Source organism: Clarias gariepinus, chromosome 26, assembly GCF_024256425.1.
Source record: "Clarias gariepinus isolate MV-2021 ecotype Netherlands chromosome 26, CGAR_prim_01v2, whole genome shotgun sequence".
Classification (NCBI taxonomy): Eukaryota; Metazoa; Chordata; class Actinopteri; order Siluriformes; family Clariidae; genus Clarias; species Clarias gariepinus.
Genome location: NC_071125.1, coordinates 3,489,545 through 3,505,769, shown reverse-complemented (window position 1 = coordinate 3,505,769; position 16,225 = coordinate 3,489,545). Strand labels below are relative to the sequence as shown.

The following is a 16,225-nucleotide window of genomic DNA, read 5'->3' as shown; positions in this document are numbered from 1 at the left end:
GGGCACTACTAGATATTCAGCGCCCCTCGAAAGCCTAACATGGACTAGTCCCCCCCAACCATTCCCCTGACATAGCAATTTTAGGTGCCCCAAATCACTTAGGGGTCCTTGCAACCATCCTTAATTATTCCCCACTTTACAGCGCCCAGCCATGAGTTTGGATTTCATTACGGCTCATAAATCACCCTAGATACAAACCTTTTTTCCTAACGTGGTAATGTAACATTAGTGACTAACACAAAAACCACTAAGACATTACTAATGGGGGACAAATAAGTAAAATATTTAGCCTTGACCTTTGAATTTAAATGTCAGAGAAACGTGTAGCGTGTGGCGTTATGTTATTAATTAAATAATCCTTGGATTAAATGTAAATTGACTTAAGATAAAAGCATCTTCTAAAAAAAAAGAAGAAGAAGTTGGAGAAGTAAAAGAAAGTGTAAACATAGATACTCTCCCATGCTCTCTGGCTGTAATTAGATTGACTCTTTGAACCTTTCTTGGATTGTTGAAACTGCAAAGGAATGCTAGGGTTAAACACGGGGCATCAGCGCAGGGAGTTCCCTTTAACTGGCCGAGCATTCTTAAAAAACATGAAGAAAAAGGAAATACCATGTCAGTGAATGTAAATGAAAAACATAATTGAATTCAATGATACAAGGTCGTGAACTGAAAAGGGCATTAAGGCAGGGAATAGAAGCGTGAATTAAATCTGTCATGCTACATATGTGTTAAAGGGAAACAATTGGGCAAAAAGAAAAACAGTATATGTTGTCTGATTCTTCAAGTTAAAATGATTGGAGCGTCAACACTCCTATTGTGACTCATCCCATACGGATACCGGATTCATACCCCAAGTCTCACCTGGCTTTAGTAGATAATTGCATGTGCATCCTGGGGTAAGTGGGCGGGGTTATTGCACACAAGGAAGTGATTTGCGTATTTGTCGTAGATTCAGCGTAAATGAAACCACATTAGCGAGACTGGGGAACTTATTCACGACCCATGTGGTTTCACATTGATTTATTTTTAGTCATGTGAACATGTCATGTGAGCTGAGACGTAGTTGTTTTGTTCTCACAACTGTTTTAGCAGTTAACATCATCAGCATCTTCGTTTCTCTTGTTAGCAAAATACACAGTCAAGCAAAATGACGGCGAGCCAGACGGGTATGAGTTTAACTCGCAAATGTTTGCTCGCATGACTTGCTGACTTTTCATCCAAATCTCTCATTAATTTCTCTATTAACACACTTATCCAACTAATTACCTCGCTGTTCGCTATTACATTAAGCTAGCCACCGCTACGAGCTTCCTGTTGCGCGCTGCATCTTTTCCTCAGCCCAAGTAATGAATTTATCATTTGTCCACCCCTGCTTCAGCTCACTAGTCCAGAACCTGAGCGACAGAGCTTCGAGTGCCCTCTTCACTATAACTCTTCATTATGTTGATGCAACAATTATGACCGGTGACAGCACATATTTTACGCTCATGAGAAACAAATGTGCACTGTTATGAACGCGAAGAACAATTCGCGTGTCAAAAAAAAAAAGTCTGTAATCAAGACGCATCAAAGTGATGCCTGTGAACTCCAGGGGCGTAAAACAAGCAGCGTGACAAAAGCACAGCGACAGCCAGCCATTTTCATCTGCAGAGGAAGAAACGATGCTGATGAACAAGGCTGCCTATTTAGGCGAGCTTGTCTTTCAGGAGGCGTCTCCAAGCAACAAGGCTAAAACCCGGCGTCCGCCATATCCTGTCGAGCAAATACACTGTTGAATTCCACAGAGTGGTTATTAATAGACTTTTTTTAACCTGCAAAACAAATCACTCATGCTGCTCTCCATTAGGCTCTGAGGCTTTCTTGTCACCAGAGGATTCGGTTCTGGGAAATACTGGCACTTTAGGATTAACTATTGCAGTTCACTGCTTCACAATGAATGTTAAAAGAACTTTTTTTTTTTCCAGATAATGGTTTAAGATAGTGGACAAATTATTGTATATGCATCACTCAATTAAGTGAACTTTTGCGTCTTTAATTAAAGTCTGAACTTATATCAGATTAGCTACATCTGTACACCAGCAAACTCTAACCAGCCTGCTCTTTCCCTAAAGAACTGGGGTTTAATGAGCTTAATTTGCATATAAGACTGTGATTGGCTCCAATACTTTATGACATAACAACTCTGGCCTGACAAATATTCATAACTAAGTCAAGTTCTTCAGTCGAAATTTCAGTTTTGTTTGTCAGCAGTAAACATATCCGCACTTTTAAAATGAGTTATGATAAGAAAAGACATTTAAAAAAGTTTTAAATACATGACCTAGTAATCTGTGTTCTGAAGATGTTGAGGTTCTCTTTGGGAGTGACAAGGATGGATAGGATCAAGAATGAGTTCATCAGAGGGACAACCCACGTTAGATGTTTTGGAGATAAAGTCAGAGAGGCCAGATTGAGGTGGTTTGGACATGTTCAGAGGAGAGATTGTGAATATATCGGTATAAGGATGCTGAGGTTGGAACTGCCAGGCAGGAGGTCTTGAGGAAGACCAAAGAGGAGATTTATGGATGCAGTGAGAGAGGACATGAAGTTAGTTGGTGTGAGAGAAGAGGATGCAGAGGATAGGGTTAGATGGAGGCAGATGATTCGCTGTGGCGACCCCTGAAAGGGAACAGCCGAAAGACAAAGAAGTAGTAATCTTCTGTGTAAATGCGGTATCATAATTTAGCGTACAATGTCACTTTGTGTCTATTGTGGACTTTAATGTTTAAATTAGTTTTATATAGTTTGCATCATTACAACTGTAAAGTAAAGAACAGTAACATTAGTTTGACCTTATCGTGGAAATTGTAAAAAAAAAAAAAAAAAAAAAGCTAAAGGAGGATTTGGTAAGAATTAGTGCACCATGAAAGCATGATTTTATATAAATGTGGAAATGGCATGGAGCGAGTTCAGGGCTGTACGGGTGATGTGGTGATAACTCCCAGCCGAGTTCCTGTTCCATGTGGAAGACGTGTTGATTGTGTGTACAGTTCCCACCGTTCCTTCAGGGACTCAGGTTTCCTCCCACAGTCCAAAGGCATACAGATGATTTGTTGCTGACATTATTCTTAATTATTTTCAAACTGACTTGAACATGTTTCTAATCTTTCAATATGAGCCCATTTTTCAGTTTATGGCAAGCAACATGAGTTAGCATGGTCTAGTTGTTGCGAACATTCGGGTGTTTTTTATAACCCGCTAGTGTTTTCGTGGGAAAATTATAAGGGCTAACTGTGTTGTTGTTTGACTTATAACTAGACACACTAAAAAGCTTAGCTGAAAAAGATTTCATTTACTAAGAATGATTGCATAGTCAGCTGAGCTTGTTGGATAGTAAACATTTACTGTAAGCATAAAATTGTAAAAAAAAAAAAAAAAAAAGCCTTTGCTTCCTTTGTTGCTGTCCAACTTTTCTGTTGTCCAGATTTTGTCTTTGTGTTGTGAAATTCAAGTCCGGATACTAGGTGGTGGGTCCAATAAGATCTGCAGCAGCATGAAAACTTATGTGAGAATACTTAAGCGAAGTCTTAACGTTCAACGAACATTAACTCTGATTCGGTCTCTGGGGCTCAGTAAGCGCTTCCTGTTTTATCCATCTTCATGGGAAACTCACCATGTAGACTGGAGAAGCCAAAAATGAGAGGAAAGTGGAAACTCTTGGAAGCAGTAGAGAAGTTGAAGGCGCCGAGGGAGGCGACATACTGTATGGGTGAAGAAGGGAAGGATTGTGGAGAGGTTAGTGAGGTGTGCTGTAGCTCGGGGGCTTGGGCTTGAAATTTTTTTTATTCTCGTTCGACTGAAGGCACATCACACAAAGCTAGGTACGGCTCAAAAACCGGCTACAGAAGCGTAGCGCTAAAACGTATTTAGTCATTGATTTACTGTAGGAGAAAGTTTTAAAGAAACTTTAAAGAAAGTTACTAGTGAGGCTGGATTCATATTAACTAAAAAGTTGAGCAGGATCCAAGTTCTTTTATTTTTTTTGTAGCAGGGGACATGTAGGGGTACTGGTTATCGGTTGGTTATTTTTCCTAGAGTTTATGTATTGGCAATGAATAGTGCACATACTGTACTGTGTGTATACAGTACTGTGCAAAAGTCTGGAGCCAGCCTTCGTTTCTTCATCTTTCACTTCCAAATTGTCAGACTTTCCTGGATTTTTATTCTAGTCTTCAGGAATAGTTCTCCAGGCTTCCTGAAGGACTTTATTGTCTCTTAGTTTTGGCAAGGTTCTGGCTCGCCGACTTGTGCAGATGATGAGAGATGATCAGTATACCGATGATCAGTGGTTGGAACAGATGAGAGGGGAAATGAGGTCGCTGCTGAGGTTGCTACATATAGTACTGTAGGCAACCAAGTTTTTAATTGTATTTTTAGGCACTTTGGAGCCTAATTTAATATAAAGAAATGAAATTTCTCAATATTTAAGACTTTTGCACGGTCCTTTAGGTATTTGTGTAGGTATTAGACTAGTAAAAAGGCTATAATATTAATGAGTTAATTGTAAATGAAGTGAATTAACCAGCTATATTATGTACCTTGAGTTGGTTATTGTTACTGTGAGTGATTTATGTTTTTGTTATCACTGTGTCGCGATCTTTCTTTTTTCAGCATCAATACTAGCATATTGTCAAGAACAAGTTACTTGATAAGAAATGGAATTTCCCCTCACTTAGCACTGTTCGTGGATATTTTTCCCACCATTTGAGTTTCGTGTTTTGGCAAGCTATTTGCATTGTATTGCATTGTATTGTATGATCCTGTAATATAGCAAGATTCTCAGTTGCTCTGTTGGATATTTTTACAGCACACTATGCAGTGTTTGCTTGGAATTATTCTATATAAAATCATGTCCAGATCAAATTATACATATATATATATATATATATATATATATATATATATATATATATATACATTTATATTGTTAGTGGGTTTTTTTTTTTGGTTTTATTTATTGGCTTTGCATGTTATACAGCAGAAGTGCAAACTTGCCCTACTTGTGCCAAGTGAAAGTAGCTACATTATACCAGGTGCATTATATTCATTAGAATCCTGACTATCCCATTTTATCAAATAGTCACAAGTATGAAGGCTCTGAGAAAGGAAAATAAAGGTGTCTTTATGCAAACCCATTAGCCGTTTCCTTCATTTGACAGCACATTTCAAAATATCTGCGACCTCGCTCGAAGGTTTTTAAAAGGCAAATGGCATGTAAGGGGGTCTTGCATTAATAAGAGCACGGCTTAACTTTTAGTAAAAATGGGTAGCTTTAAAACAGGGGTTAGGGTTCTACACTAGTTTGAACCTCAGGACAAGAGAACCATTTTTTTTGTTTTTCGAATCTTAAAATGCATCACAAATGAAATTATTCATTTTAGCACCATAGGATTGGCTTCCAAGCTTATCTTTCTAAAGAAACCTTAAGGAATTTTTTTTTTCCAATCATAGAAGCAAAGTTGTAATTTTTTTTTTATTTAGATAAAATTTTTCTCACTACCCATACTGGATAGATATTAAATCTGACGCATTACTGTTCTGTGAGTGTAAATCATTTAGTACAACATAAAGTGGTCGACGAATACTACAAGCCATGTCTTGGACTCTAAAAGCTTCTCATGCAAATGTTTAGATTAAAAATAGCATCAAGCTTTACAAGAGATCAGTGTGCAAACTATAAATGATAAAGCATGTGAGTACATAAACCCATAAATATATATATTTTTTAAACCAGTTCGTTGTAAATGCAGGTTTGTCAGTCTGTAAATAAATGTAATCAAAAAATACGATTGTTGAATCATGTGACATTTATTTGTGAAGTAGAGGCTCTGCGACTTTCTGAGACTCCACTGGCACCCACGCTATTACACAAAAGTTGATGATGACACTGGTTACTTTCCTTAACATACACTGCCCACTGTACATCCACAACACAGCCTGCCTGCCCAGACAAACAAACAAATTATTTCAGTTTTTTATACATAAATTACTCACTCACTCATCATCTGTCCCGCTTAATCCTGTATACAGGGTCTCGGGGGGCCTGGAGCCTATCCCAGAGACTTAGAGCACAATGCGGCGTACACCCTGAACAGGGTGCCAATCCATTGCAGGGCTCACACATGGGTATACAGTGTCAGGGGGGCCTGGAGCCTATCCCTTATTTAAGGCACTTAGGGCTCGTGCCTAGCCAATCCCAATCCATTGCAGGGCACACACATATATACACTCACACACTCATTCATACACTACGGGCAATTTGGGAACTCCAATCAGCCCAATCTGCAGGTCTTCTGACTGTGTGAGGAAACCGGAGTACCCGGAGGAAACCTACCAAGCACAGGGAGAATATGCGAACTCTATGCACACAGATGCAGGAATCAAACCTGGCCGGGAATCGAACACCGACCCTGGAGGTGCAAGGCGACAGTGCTAAGCACTACACCACCATGCCACTACGTTTATAAATAATCATCAGATTATGAAACTGATCTGACTCCATACTGTACTGTATTTGTTGGAGATCTTACAGCTTGGTTGTCACCTTTCCATTGGGTAGCAGTTCCATTCCCAGAGTCTCCAGGAGACTGGTTTCCAGTGGTTTCCCCCCAACTTGCGCCCTCAGGCAATCTATTAATCCTCAGATTAGAGCGCCGACTATGATTTTTATGAGTCAGTGTTCAGGGTGAATGATTTGATCTTTTTCTCCAGGTAGTTTGTCATAGACTGGATATGGAGACGTGATAGAGACTTTGGTTTGGGAACTTATAACATTCTCCCAGATATATTAGTTATTTGATACTGTATTTTGGTTTTGAAGAAAATGTCATGAAGTTTTCATTGAGTAAATGGCATGTACTGTAGTATAGGTATCACTGGAGCCAGCTGGTGGTTCATTCATAGAATCCATGCATCTCTTAAAAAAAACTAGCATAGCATAGTCTTTTTATGTTTATTCATCATTAATTTTGGTGGCATAATTGTTAGCAAGAAGCCTCCGAAGACAAGTTTACATTATGATAATGCTAGGTGTTATTACTTATATTTGCTCTGTATGTGGATTAAAGCAGATCAAAGTCCTACACTACAACACTAAAACGCCAGTCCCAGACATCCCCAGTGTATTTCTTAAGTAAATAATATAGTTGTACTATAATATCTAGAAAGCTTTAAAAAAAGATATCTAGGAATCATATGTTAGGAAGGAAATGCATCTTTAACATAATTCTAATCCAATATCTACTATTATACTGTACATAATCTATTGATAGACATGCTGGCAACAGCCAAAATGATATGATGAGAATAAACAAACCCAACATCCAGCTGAAGATTGTCCAGAAGAAGACTGTCCAGCATTAAAGCAATCATTTTTTTTTTCAGCTTGAACAGTATCGGCCTGATTGCAGTTCTGATTACACCATTAGTTCTGCAATGACATCTGGATCCAGCACTAATTCCCTGCAGAACTGGAACGAGCCTGATAGCGCCAATAGTGCACGCTATGCCTGGCGAATAAACACTTGACATGGTGTAATTACTCCGGAAAGTGTCATGTTTTTGTGTGTTAACTGGTGATCAGACAAAAGAGGCTCTGTTTACTCCAATCACCAGGTGTACACACTGCCTGAAAAAAAAAAAAAAGAAACGGAGCGCTGGTAAAGTAGGTTGTCGTTTTCTTTGAATGCATCCAATCAGGACGGATATCATCTTTCAATGTCAGCCACACACTTCTGCAGCAGGTTGGCCGAATTGTACATTTACACACTGGACAGACGTGATTATGGGGAGCAGACACAAAGAAAAGAAAATAGAGCATGTAAATCATTGCAGAACTTGTAAGAAATGTTGTAAAAAAGAAATGGTCAGGGAATTCATTTGTGCGTTCGAATCGTAGAGGCTTTTCGGTAGGATGGAGCAGTCCTCGTTATAGCTGGCATAAAACATGTTAATGGAATTCTTGCTTTATAAGTGGTCGTGATTAAATACATTTCTGTGGTATTTTTATTCTCCGTCCCTCGACGTAGGGAACGCTGAAACGGTCCGACTTAATGAGCATAATGCATTTCAGTGAAGTGACATTCCATTAGAATGAGGATATGTTTCTCCATCCATTGCCTAAAGCTGCACTCATAACGATCTTCATATCACTGAGCATGTTAAACACCAAAGAAGACAAAAATACCATGTAAAGGGATTGAATTCTGGCCAGAACAGTAAGCCCAAGCCGTTAATAATGGATAAGATTTATTCTGAATTACTCTATCGCATTTTTTGTCCTAGTCACTTTGATTAAAAGGGTATTAAAAAAAATGAAGCTATTGAAGCTGGGTCTTGAACATTTTCAAAGTGGCATCTGCTAAATACAATAAAAACCTGGCCTTGGCCCTATCTTGTTGGGAAACAGGAATTAAATACTGCATGCTCCTTGAACCTTGAACTTGCAAAATGACATTTATTGAATATTAGAATTCAAATCTGTCCTGCATACAAATTTCATGCAAGATCGAATCAAATGCAAGGTATTATGGTTTTATGTACTGTAAGTCTTCCAGTGTGTATGCTTGGGCTTATCCACTACAATTCCAGAGGTCTTTCTTTTATTTTTTTTTCCATCCAGACTCCAGCCAATAAATGCCCCTTGTGCTTGCAGCAAAGATTCCCCGCAGTGCATCCTGAATTAAACTGGGAATTACCCATGAGCAGCGAGTACCCGGGGAGAAAATAAAGCTCCTCTGATCCCTGGCCACAGTCGGGAAATAGCTCTGAAAATCAGGCACTAAGATGGACCGCTATTAGTTCTTTTGGACCACAATCTATGCACAAGAGTGAGCTGAGCTCTGAAGGAACCTAAAGCAAGGCACCGCGGCCCCAGCAGGCTGCTCTCACGGAGGGTTATTAGTGAGGTAATTAACGTGTGCAGTGGTGCCCCTGGGCTCATATGCCCACAATGAGCAATGACTACTAATGACAGGAACTGAATATACGCACAAAGTACTACCAGAGTACTGATCTGGCAGGAAACATTGTATAGCAATTTATCAACAAGTCTCCTTTTACAGCCACCATCACAACTTAACATAAACTTTTTGTCCTACACTTTATTTCAAACAAATTTGGGATTACTTTTCAAAGTGCTTAAAAAAGGTGAAATATTTTATTAAATGATTGACTTGTTAAAGAAGCAGTCATACGGGAATTTCAGGACTTTATCAATCAGAAATTGTCCCCAGAGACAAAGGTCAGAGAGGTGTCCGCCTGCTCTTATATTGTCCAAAGACTTAAGAATCAAAACCCCAACCTGACCAGAGACTTAAAAATCAAACCCCAAACCTGACCAGAGATTTAATAATCGAATCTTAAACCTGATCAGAGACTTACTGTAAGAACCTGATTCCCAAACCTGACCAGAGATTTAAGAACCCGATCAAAAACCTGACCAGAGACTTAAGAAAGCGATCCCCGACGTGACCAGATATTCAAGAACCCAAACCCCAAAATGACCAGAGACTTAAGAACCAATCCCAAACCTTCCCAGAGATTTAAGAACCCGTTTAAAAGCCTCACCAGAGACTTAAGAACCCAATCCCTAACTTAACCAGAGACATAAGAACCAAATCCCAAACCTGACCAGAGATTTAAGAATCTGATCCCCAACCTGACCAGAGACTTAAAAATCAAATCCCAAACATGACCAGAGATTTAATAATCAAATCCCAAACCTGATCAGTTACTTAAGAACCTGATTCCCAAACCTGACCAGAGATTTAAGAAATCGATCCCCGACCTGACCAGAACCTTAAGGATCAGATTCCAAACCTACCCAGAGACTTAAGGACCCAATCCCAAACAATTCCAAGTTGACCAAACGTTCAAGCAAATGTTCACAAATTGACCAGACTCTTGACTAGTTGTCATTTTTAAGATTATTAATTATTTTTTCTGCATCAAGTGTTCTTAAAATAACTCACTCAAAACTGAGAAATTAATTGCCCTGTTGCAAAACCACAAGTGAGAAGAATCTGTTACCATGAAGTTAATCTAGTGGTTACATCACCAGACTCCATTTACTCATAGATCATAATAATTATGATGGCAACATAGGGCCTAATTAATTATTTTATGTAGTGAAAGGGCTCACTCTGACAGCTGGGTGCATGCTCTCAAGAGGGACCAATGTTCATTTAGCTCAGCGCTTTCCAACCCAGTTTTTAGAAACACTCAGTTTTTGTTCCTTCCCTATCTTTAGGTTTTAAACCATGTAATGAAAAGTAATACCTGAAAGAGAGCAAAACCATAGAGCGCCTGGTTTTCCCCTGGGGAAACACTCGTTTAGATCGACTGAATACCAGATGTGCTACCGGATTTTTGGTCTCGTTGTATTTTCTACACCATCGTAACAAGATTCCATCGCGACTTGTTCGCTTGTGTCGAATCTGTTATCGCCGGCCGTAATCTGTTATCACCAGCCATAAAATTAATCATAAAGACCGTCCAGTCATTTTTACCTTCCACAGGTGGCACTGGTAATAAAACGCTTTCACACTATAAAAGCCAAGATAATAGTGTAGTTGAGAATAAACCAGTTAACCATGTTAGCATCTGATCTTTTTGTTACTCTCTCACCCCTGAACTCCCCCCTTTCTATCCCACAGCTTCAGTCATATCATAATTACTCATTCAAGCAGTGAATATTAGGACCCTGGGGAGTCTGGTTGGGATGAAGGTTAATAGTGTGCGCACACAAATCAGACCTGAGCACACACGCTAGCAATCAGCGTAAAACGGATCGTGAGTGAATAGTTTGACGGAATAATGTTAATTTGTTATTTAAAGTAAACTAAAAAGTCAAATCCTCGTAAGCCCTGGCGAGGTTATGCGGAAAACCAATATTATGAAAATTAAGACTGAGGGAGAGAAAAAAAAATTGTTTTGTCCTTTTTGCCTCAAGCGACTTCCTGCTTCACTTCGATGCGTAGCATGTAAAAGTAAATGAAGAAATAATTACATTTCTTATTAATAGTCTCCAGGGTATGGCTAGAAACTGCCGCTGTAATTTACTTTTTTTTTCCATTGTTGTGTCTCTGGGCAAAGGTTATGCCAGTCAGCATTATAATTCTGAGGCAGGCAATTTGTAAGGTAATAAAATTTTACTAAGACCCAGCCTTAATTATGAAATCCAAACCAAATGTTTTTTTTTCTCCCCACAAACAAACTATTACCACAAGCCTGACCTTATTGGCATTTATTGACTCATCTGAAATGTCACGGAGGAGTGTGTTGACTTGCAAAACTGTCTTTATCCTGTTTGCTAATGGCCCAATTTACCCTTCTCAGCGGTGATTAGCATTAAACATTTAGGTAATAAAAAAAAAAGCCAGACTAGCTGTTCTGAAATCAAAACAAAACACGAATCATGAGAACGGGCCGTAGCGTTTCGGTGGGAGTTCTCGTAGCGATTAAGGCCAACTAAAGCGAGTGCCCCATGGCTGTTTTCCCAGCGGCATGTAATGAAAACCATTCCTTATTTATTCCTCCCAATGTGGGGGGTGCACGAGGTGCTAGAGCAGTGACTGCAGAGTGAGTTAATATCCCCCGACTCCGCGAAGGGCAAACACAGCACGTTGCCTCTGGGGACTCTCAGTGTTGGCAAACCAAAAAGTCAAATCAAATCAAACAGTGTGGAATTAATTACATTAAACTGAGAAAGAGGGCATTTGTGACCATGCCCCCGTTCCCTTTATTTTAAATCGATTTATTGGACATTTTTTATATTAGACATTCTGGTTTTGTTTTTTATTTTTCACAGGGAGCAGAAAGTTGATTGAGAAATCCACCATTATTTTGAGATGGCCAGCAATTTGCCTGAAGGGAACTCGTTCGCTTCCAATTCGCTTTCACAATGGAGCCTGAAAATCGAGACAGAGGGCTGAGATATCCTGCTGGAATCAGCTTTTTTTCCCCTGTTTTTTCTTCTTTTTCTTCTACCGCTTCCACTCTTTTTTCCCCCAACATTACACTCTTTTATTCACCTCACTTCATCCTACAGTATATTGCATGGAAGATCACTGGAAGAGAGAATGGATTTGAAATTGATGTACCAAGCGAAGGGAAGAGTACCGTGATGTGATTACCTGCCATCTATCTTGGTCTCATCACATAAAAAGGCTTCAGATAAACCTAGTATGGGAAGGCTGGAGAAAGGGTGGAGGGTTTACCCTTGACCCTGTAGCCTACAAAAAAAAAAAAAAAAAAAAAATCAGAGAAAATTTGACTTCCTGTTTTTGATGACCAGTTGGTTTGGACTTAATGGTCACTAGTCATGAAGTCTCACAGTACCAAATCGAAAGCAATTAACAGTAATCAGCTTTCATAGAAAGGTTAAGTCCTGTGCGAGGGGCTGGGCTCACACAATTAAAGGCTTAAAAGGCCTTTTTCTCGTGACGCAGAATTGAACTCGAATGCCGTGTAACATGTAACAAAGAAAATATGCAAGACTAGTAGGGTATACAAGGGCTAGCAGGGAGTGATAAGATCATCTTCTCTTTTAAACATTATAATGCGTCGGTCTTTAATGGTATCTACACCACATTATTTCTATGTAGTTGTCTTAAACCTGGATCTTTTGGTCTAAACAACAGTAACAGCACCACTTATCACTGAGCAAACCAAGAATTGAAGTTGGCGCTTATTTCTTTATAGCGCTGACTGTTGTTTTATCCAGAGTCGGGTGATTACACAGAGAGACATGTCCCCCCTAGATCCATAGACACGTCTATAACACACCATCATCGCTAATCAATAAAGCACATTGGAATACGGGAAATTAAGTCATGTGTATACTGAACAAAAACAAGATGCGTTTTTTTTTTACTATCATTCTTTTTTCCTGTGCTGTCAATAAAATAGAGACACTATATGGCCAAAAGTTAGTGTACCCCTATTTCAGATTTATTCCTACCCTTATTGCTCTACTTTTCTGAGAAGGCTTCTACTACTGTAGATTGTAAAGGATTTGTGGTTATTCATTTATAAGAGCATTAGTGAGATCAGACACTGATGCTGGGTCAGGAGGTCTGGAGTGCAGTTCATTCCATTGTTCGGTGAGGTTGAGGTCAGGACTTTGTTCAAGAGTTCTTCCACTCCTGCCTTCACAAACCATCTCTTCATGGAGCACAGGAGCATTATCACGCTTCAAGTGTGTTTGTAAAGTACGCACAGTGGAGGCGAATTTTTCATGCTTCCAGTGAAGGCGAATTTGTAATGCTACAGTATATAACGGCATTTTATACTGTACAATAGTGTGCTTCCAACTGCGTGCCAACGGTTTGAGGAGGAACCACATATGGCTGTGATGGTTAGAAATATCTGGCCATGTAGTTACTGTGATTTGGATTTTAGCCCTCTCCATTTATTATGAGCTAACTCATCTCTTTATGTAGAGCTCTTGGTTAAACCTCACCTCGGCCAGCTGTTTGGATTTTAAAATGTCACCGATTTTGGAGTGGCGCCCTGAAAACATTCGGCGTGCCAAAGTCTTGGCCCACAGCATCTTTCATTCCGTCTCTCGCTCTATGTTTGTCTTTCTCATTAGCATATGCCTGTCTTTGATTATGCACTTTGACGGGCTCTGTGTATGTGTCGTTGCACAGCTGGGTGGCTCTGACACTTTCTGTCTGCTGTTTTCTCATGCCTTGTCTCTTTCGCTTTAGATTGAGACGGGGCTTCGCTAATAAATAAATAAATAAATAACACAGGAGAGCGAGTGTGTCTCTCGCCTCCCCACCGTCCCTTTCACACGATCAGGTCAGTCCATCAAAGGTACCTCATTAATGCCAGAAGAGGGTGCGTGATTGGCCTCGTCTGACCTGCGGAGAAGCTTTCGGTGCCCTAGTTTAAAAGGCTCCCACCTCACGTCGAGCTAAACAATCATGTTTAATTGGATTTTCATCCAGGCCCATTAAATCATAGGAACAGTTTGAAAGCCACCAGCGTGCCTCTAATAGCTAAAACAATTGCTGTTTTTTTTTCCCCTGTTGCATCGTGCATGAACTATTCTTACTGTAAAAGCTTCAGAATAAAAATAGCAAGCTTTCTGATTACATTCTTGATAAAAAGAAAAGAAAAGAAGCAGTGTTTTAGTTCGCACTATTGAAGGTGCATCAATAGTTCATAAATAATTCAACAGCACACTTCCACGCATTTAGACACCGTGCTTAATTACTCAAGTGTCATTCACTAAAACCCAATTGGTTTCAGGGATCTTTGAAATGACTAGGTGGAATCATTCTGTAGTATAAATCACAGCTTCTATTTTTATTGTTTTTTTGTTTGTTTTTTTGTTCATGTTGTTGATTCATGACTTGTAGAGCAGTACCAAAGACTACAGGTCTAATTTATCAAAGTGGATAGGAATTAATGTCTTTCCCTAAATCATTCTCATTTTTAGACATGAAATTTGAAGTTCATAAAACTCCAAGTTGGTTGGAAATAAATCATAGCCACAGAGGTTATAGACATTGAAATACATTAAAGGTCACATATTATACTTTTTTTTTAAAAACAAGTTTGCATTTATCATATATTTTTTCAACGTTCTGGTTGAAATACATTTCGGATCATACATTCTGGCTTTTTGATTTTCTTTCTGTTTGACTCCTTTTCCAAACATGCTGGCTTAGTGTTTATTAAACTAACTGACACTGAACTCCCCTAGGAGAATAAGCAGTTTCCTAGCCAATCAGAACTCAAGATTAGAAACTGCCATGAGTTGGGAATTTGTCAAGCATTTGCCCACTGAGATTTTCGGGTTTTTACCAACCTGCGCTTTGAACAAAAAAAAAATAATGGGGGAAATATACTGTGTGTACGAGGGTTTATTTATAATTATATTAATATTCAGCAATATAAAAATTCGATGCAGCTACTGTAACAGCTTAAGAAGGCTAGGTTTAGCAGAACTGGGTGGGGGTAAACATTGATACAGGGATGGGAATCACAAGCCGATATAATATTATCACGATACCTAAATGACTTAATGCTTTGTGCTGCGATTCCATTTGTAACACAATTCTATAAATATCGCGATTCTATATTTTTCTTTCTTTTTTTAACTCAACAAATAATTTGCTTACACAACACAGGACACTGTGCTGCCTGCTAATATATGAACAGTTTAAAGTGCACAACCTATACAATAATAGAGGAATTGCAACATATTACAACCTCAAATGCAAACCTACATACATAAATGAAAATATTTTTAAAAAGCTGAAACAATTTTCCTCCATCTCTAGTCTCCTTTAATATGAGGTCACAATAGGGCAAAAATTCTAATTGACTCGTTTAGGCCAATCAAAAAAAATAAAGGGTCAGGGGTAGTTCAGTGGTTAGGGCAGTGAACTATGGTTCAGAAGGTCCCAGGTTCAAATCCCAGATTACCAAGTTGCCACTGTTGCCCTTGAGCAAGACCCTTAACCCTTAACTGCTCAAATGTAAGTCGCTCTGGATACGGGCGTCTTCCAAATGCCTAAATATAAATAATATGTGAAAAACAAATCAGAGAATGTTTTTTTTTAAATGACTAAAAAGTACATTTTACATATGTGTTTTCTTACAAACTAAACATCACTGAGACCAAGAGAAGTGTTGTACTGTAAGTATGCTCTGAACTGAAATGCAGCCAATTAGCCTTTGGTGTCCGTCCCTGTGTGGGTTACACCAGCCATTCTAGCAGTCTGACCGCTCAGAGTAAGGCTGTCTCACCTCTGTCATGCTCTCTGTGTCCCCTGGCAGATGTGACATCGACCCTGTGTTTGTCCTCGGTCCGGGAGCTGCCATCCCAGCTGCAGGATCTATATCAGCAAGGCTTCGTCCTCATAGCTGTCCATCCCTTCGTCCACCCTTGTGGCCCGGGACTTGCCAGCGTCCAGCAACAGCTTTATCGAGCGGTGCTCAGCAAAGTGCCCGAAAGGTAAGCAAATCTAAAAGAGAGGATGTCCCTAAAGATGGACATCATCTGCCTGACAAACTGTCCAAGAGTTAACCCGGCCTCTTCTGAAAAGAGACTAAAGTGAAAGTTGAGAATTTTGTGTGCGTCCCTCACGATATTGCATGGGAAAAAAGGACGGGGTTGCACAAGGTTGAAACAACAATATTTTTCATTATGATTCACACATAAAGA

At 39.4% G+C, this 16,225-nt stretch overlaps 1 protein-coding gene across 2 annotated transcripts in view; it reads left to right on the top strand.

Annotated features, from left to right (window-relative positions):
• LOC128514368 (raftlin-like) overlaps positions 1-16,225 on the top strand; it is a 101,139-nt gene that overhangs the window by 29,752 nt on the left and 55,162 nt on the right. For both annotated transcript variants that reach the window (XM_053488189.1, XM_053488188.1), the window contains exon 3: positions 15,838-16,015. In XM_053488189.1, the coding sequence (XP_053344164.1) occupies positions 15,838-16,015 (178 nt within the window). The remainder of the gene's footprint in view (positions 1-15,837; positions 16,016-16,225) is intronic.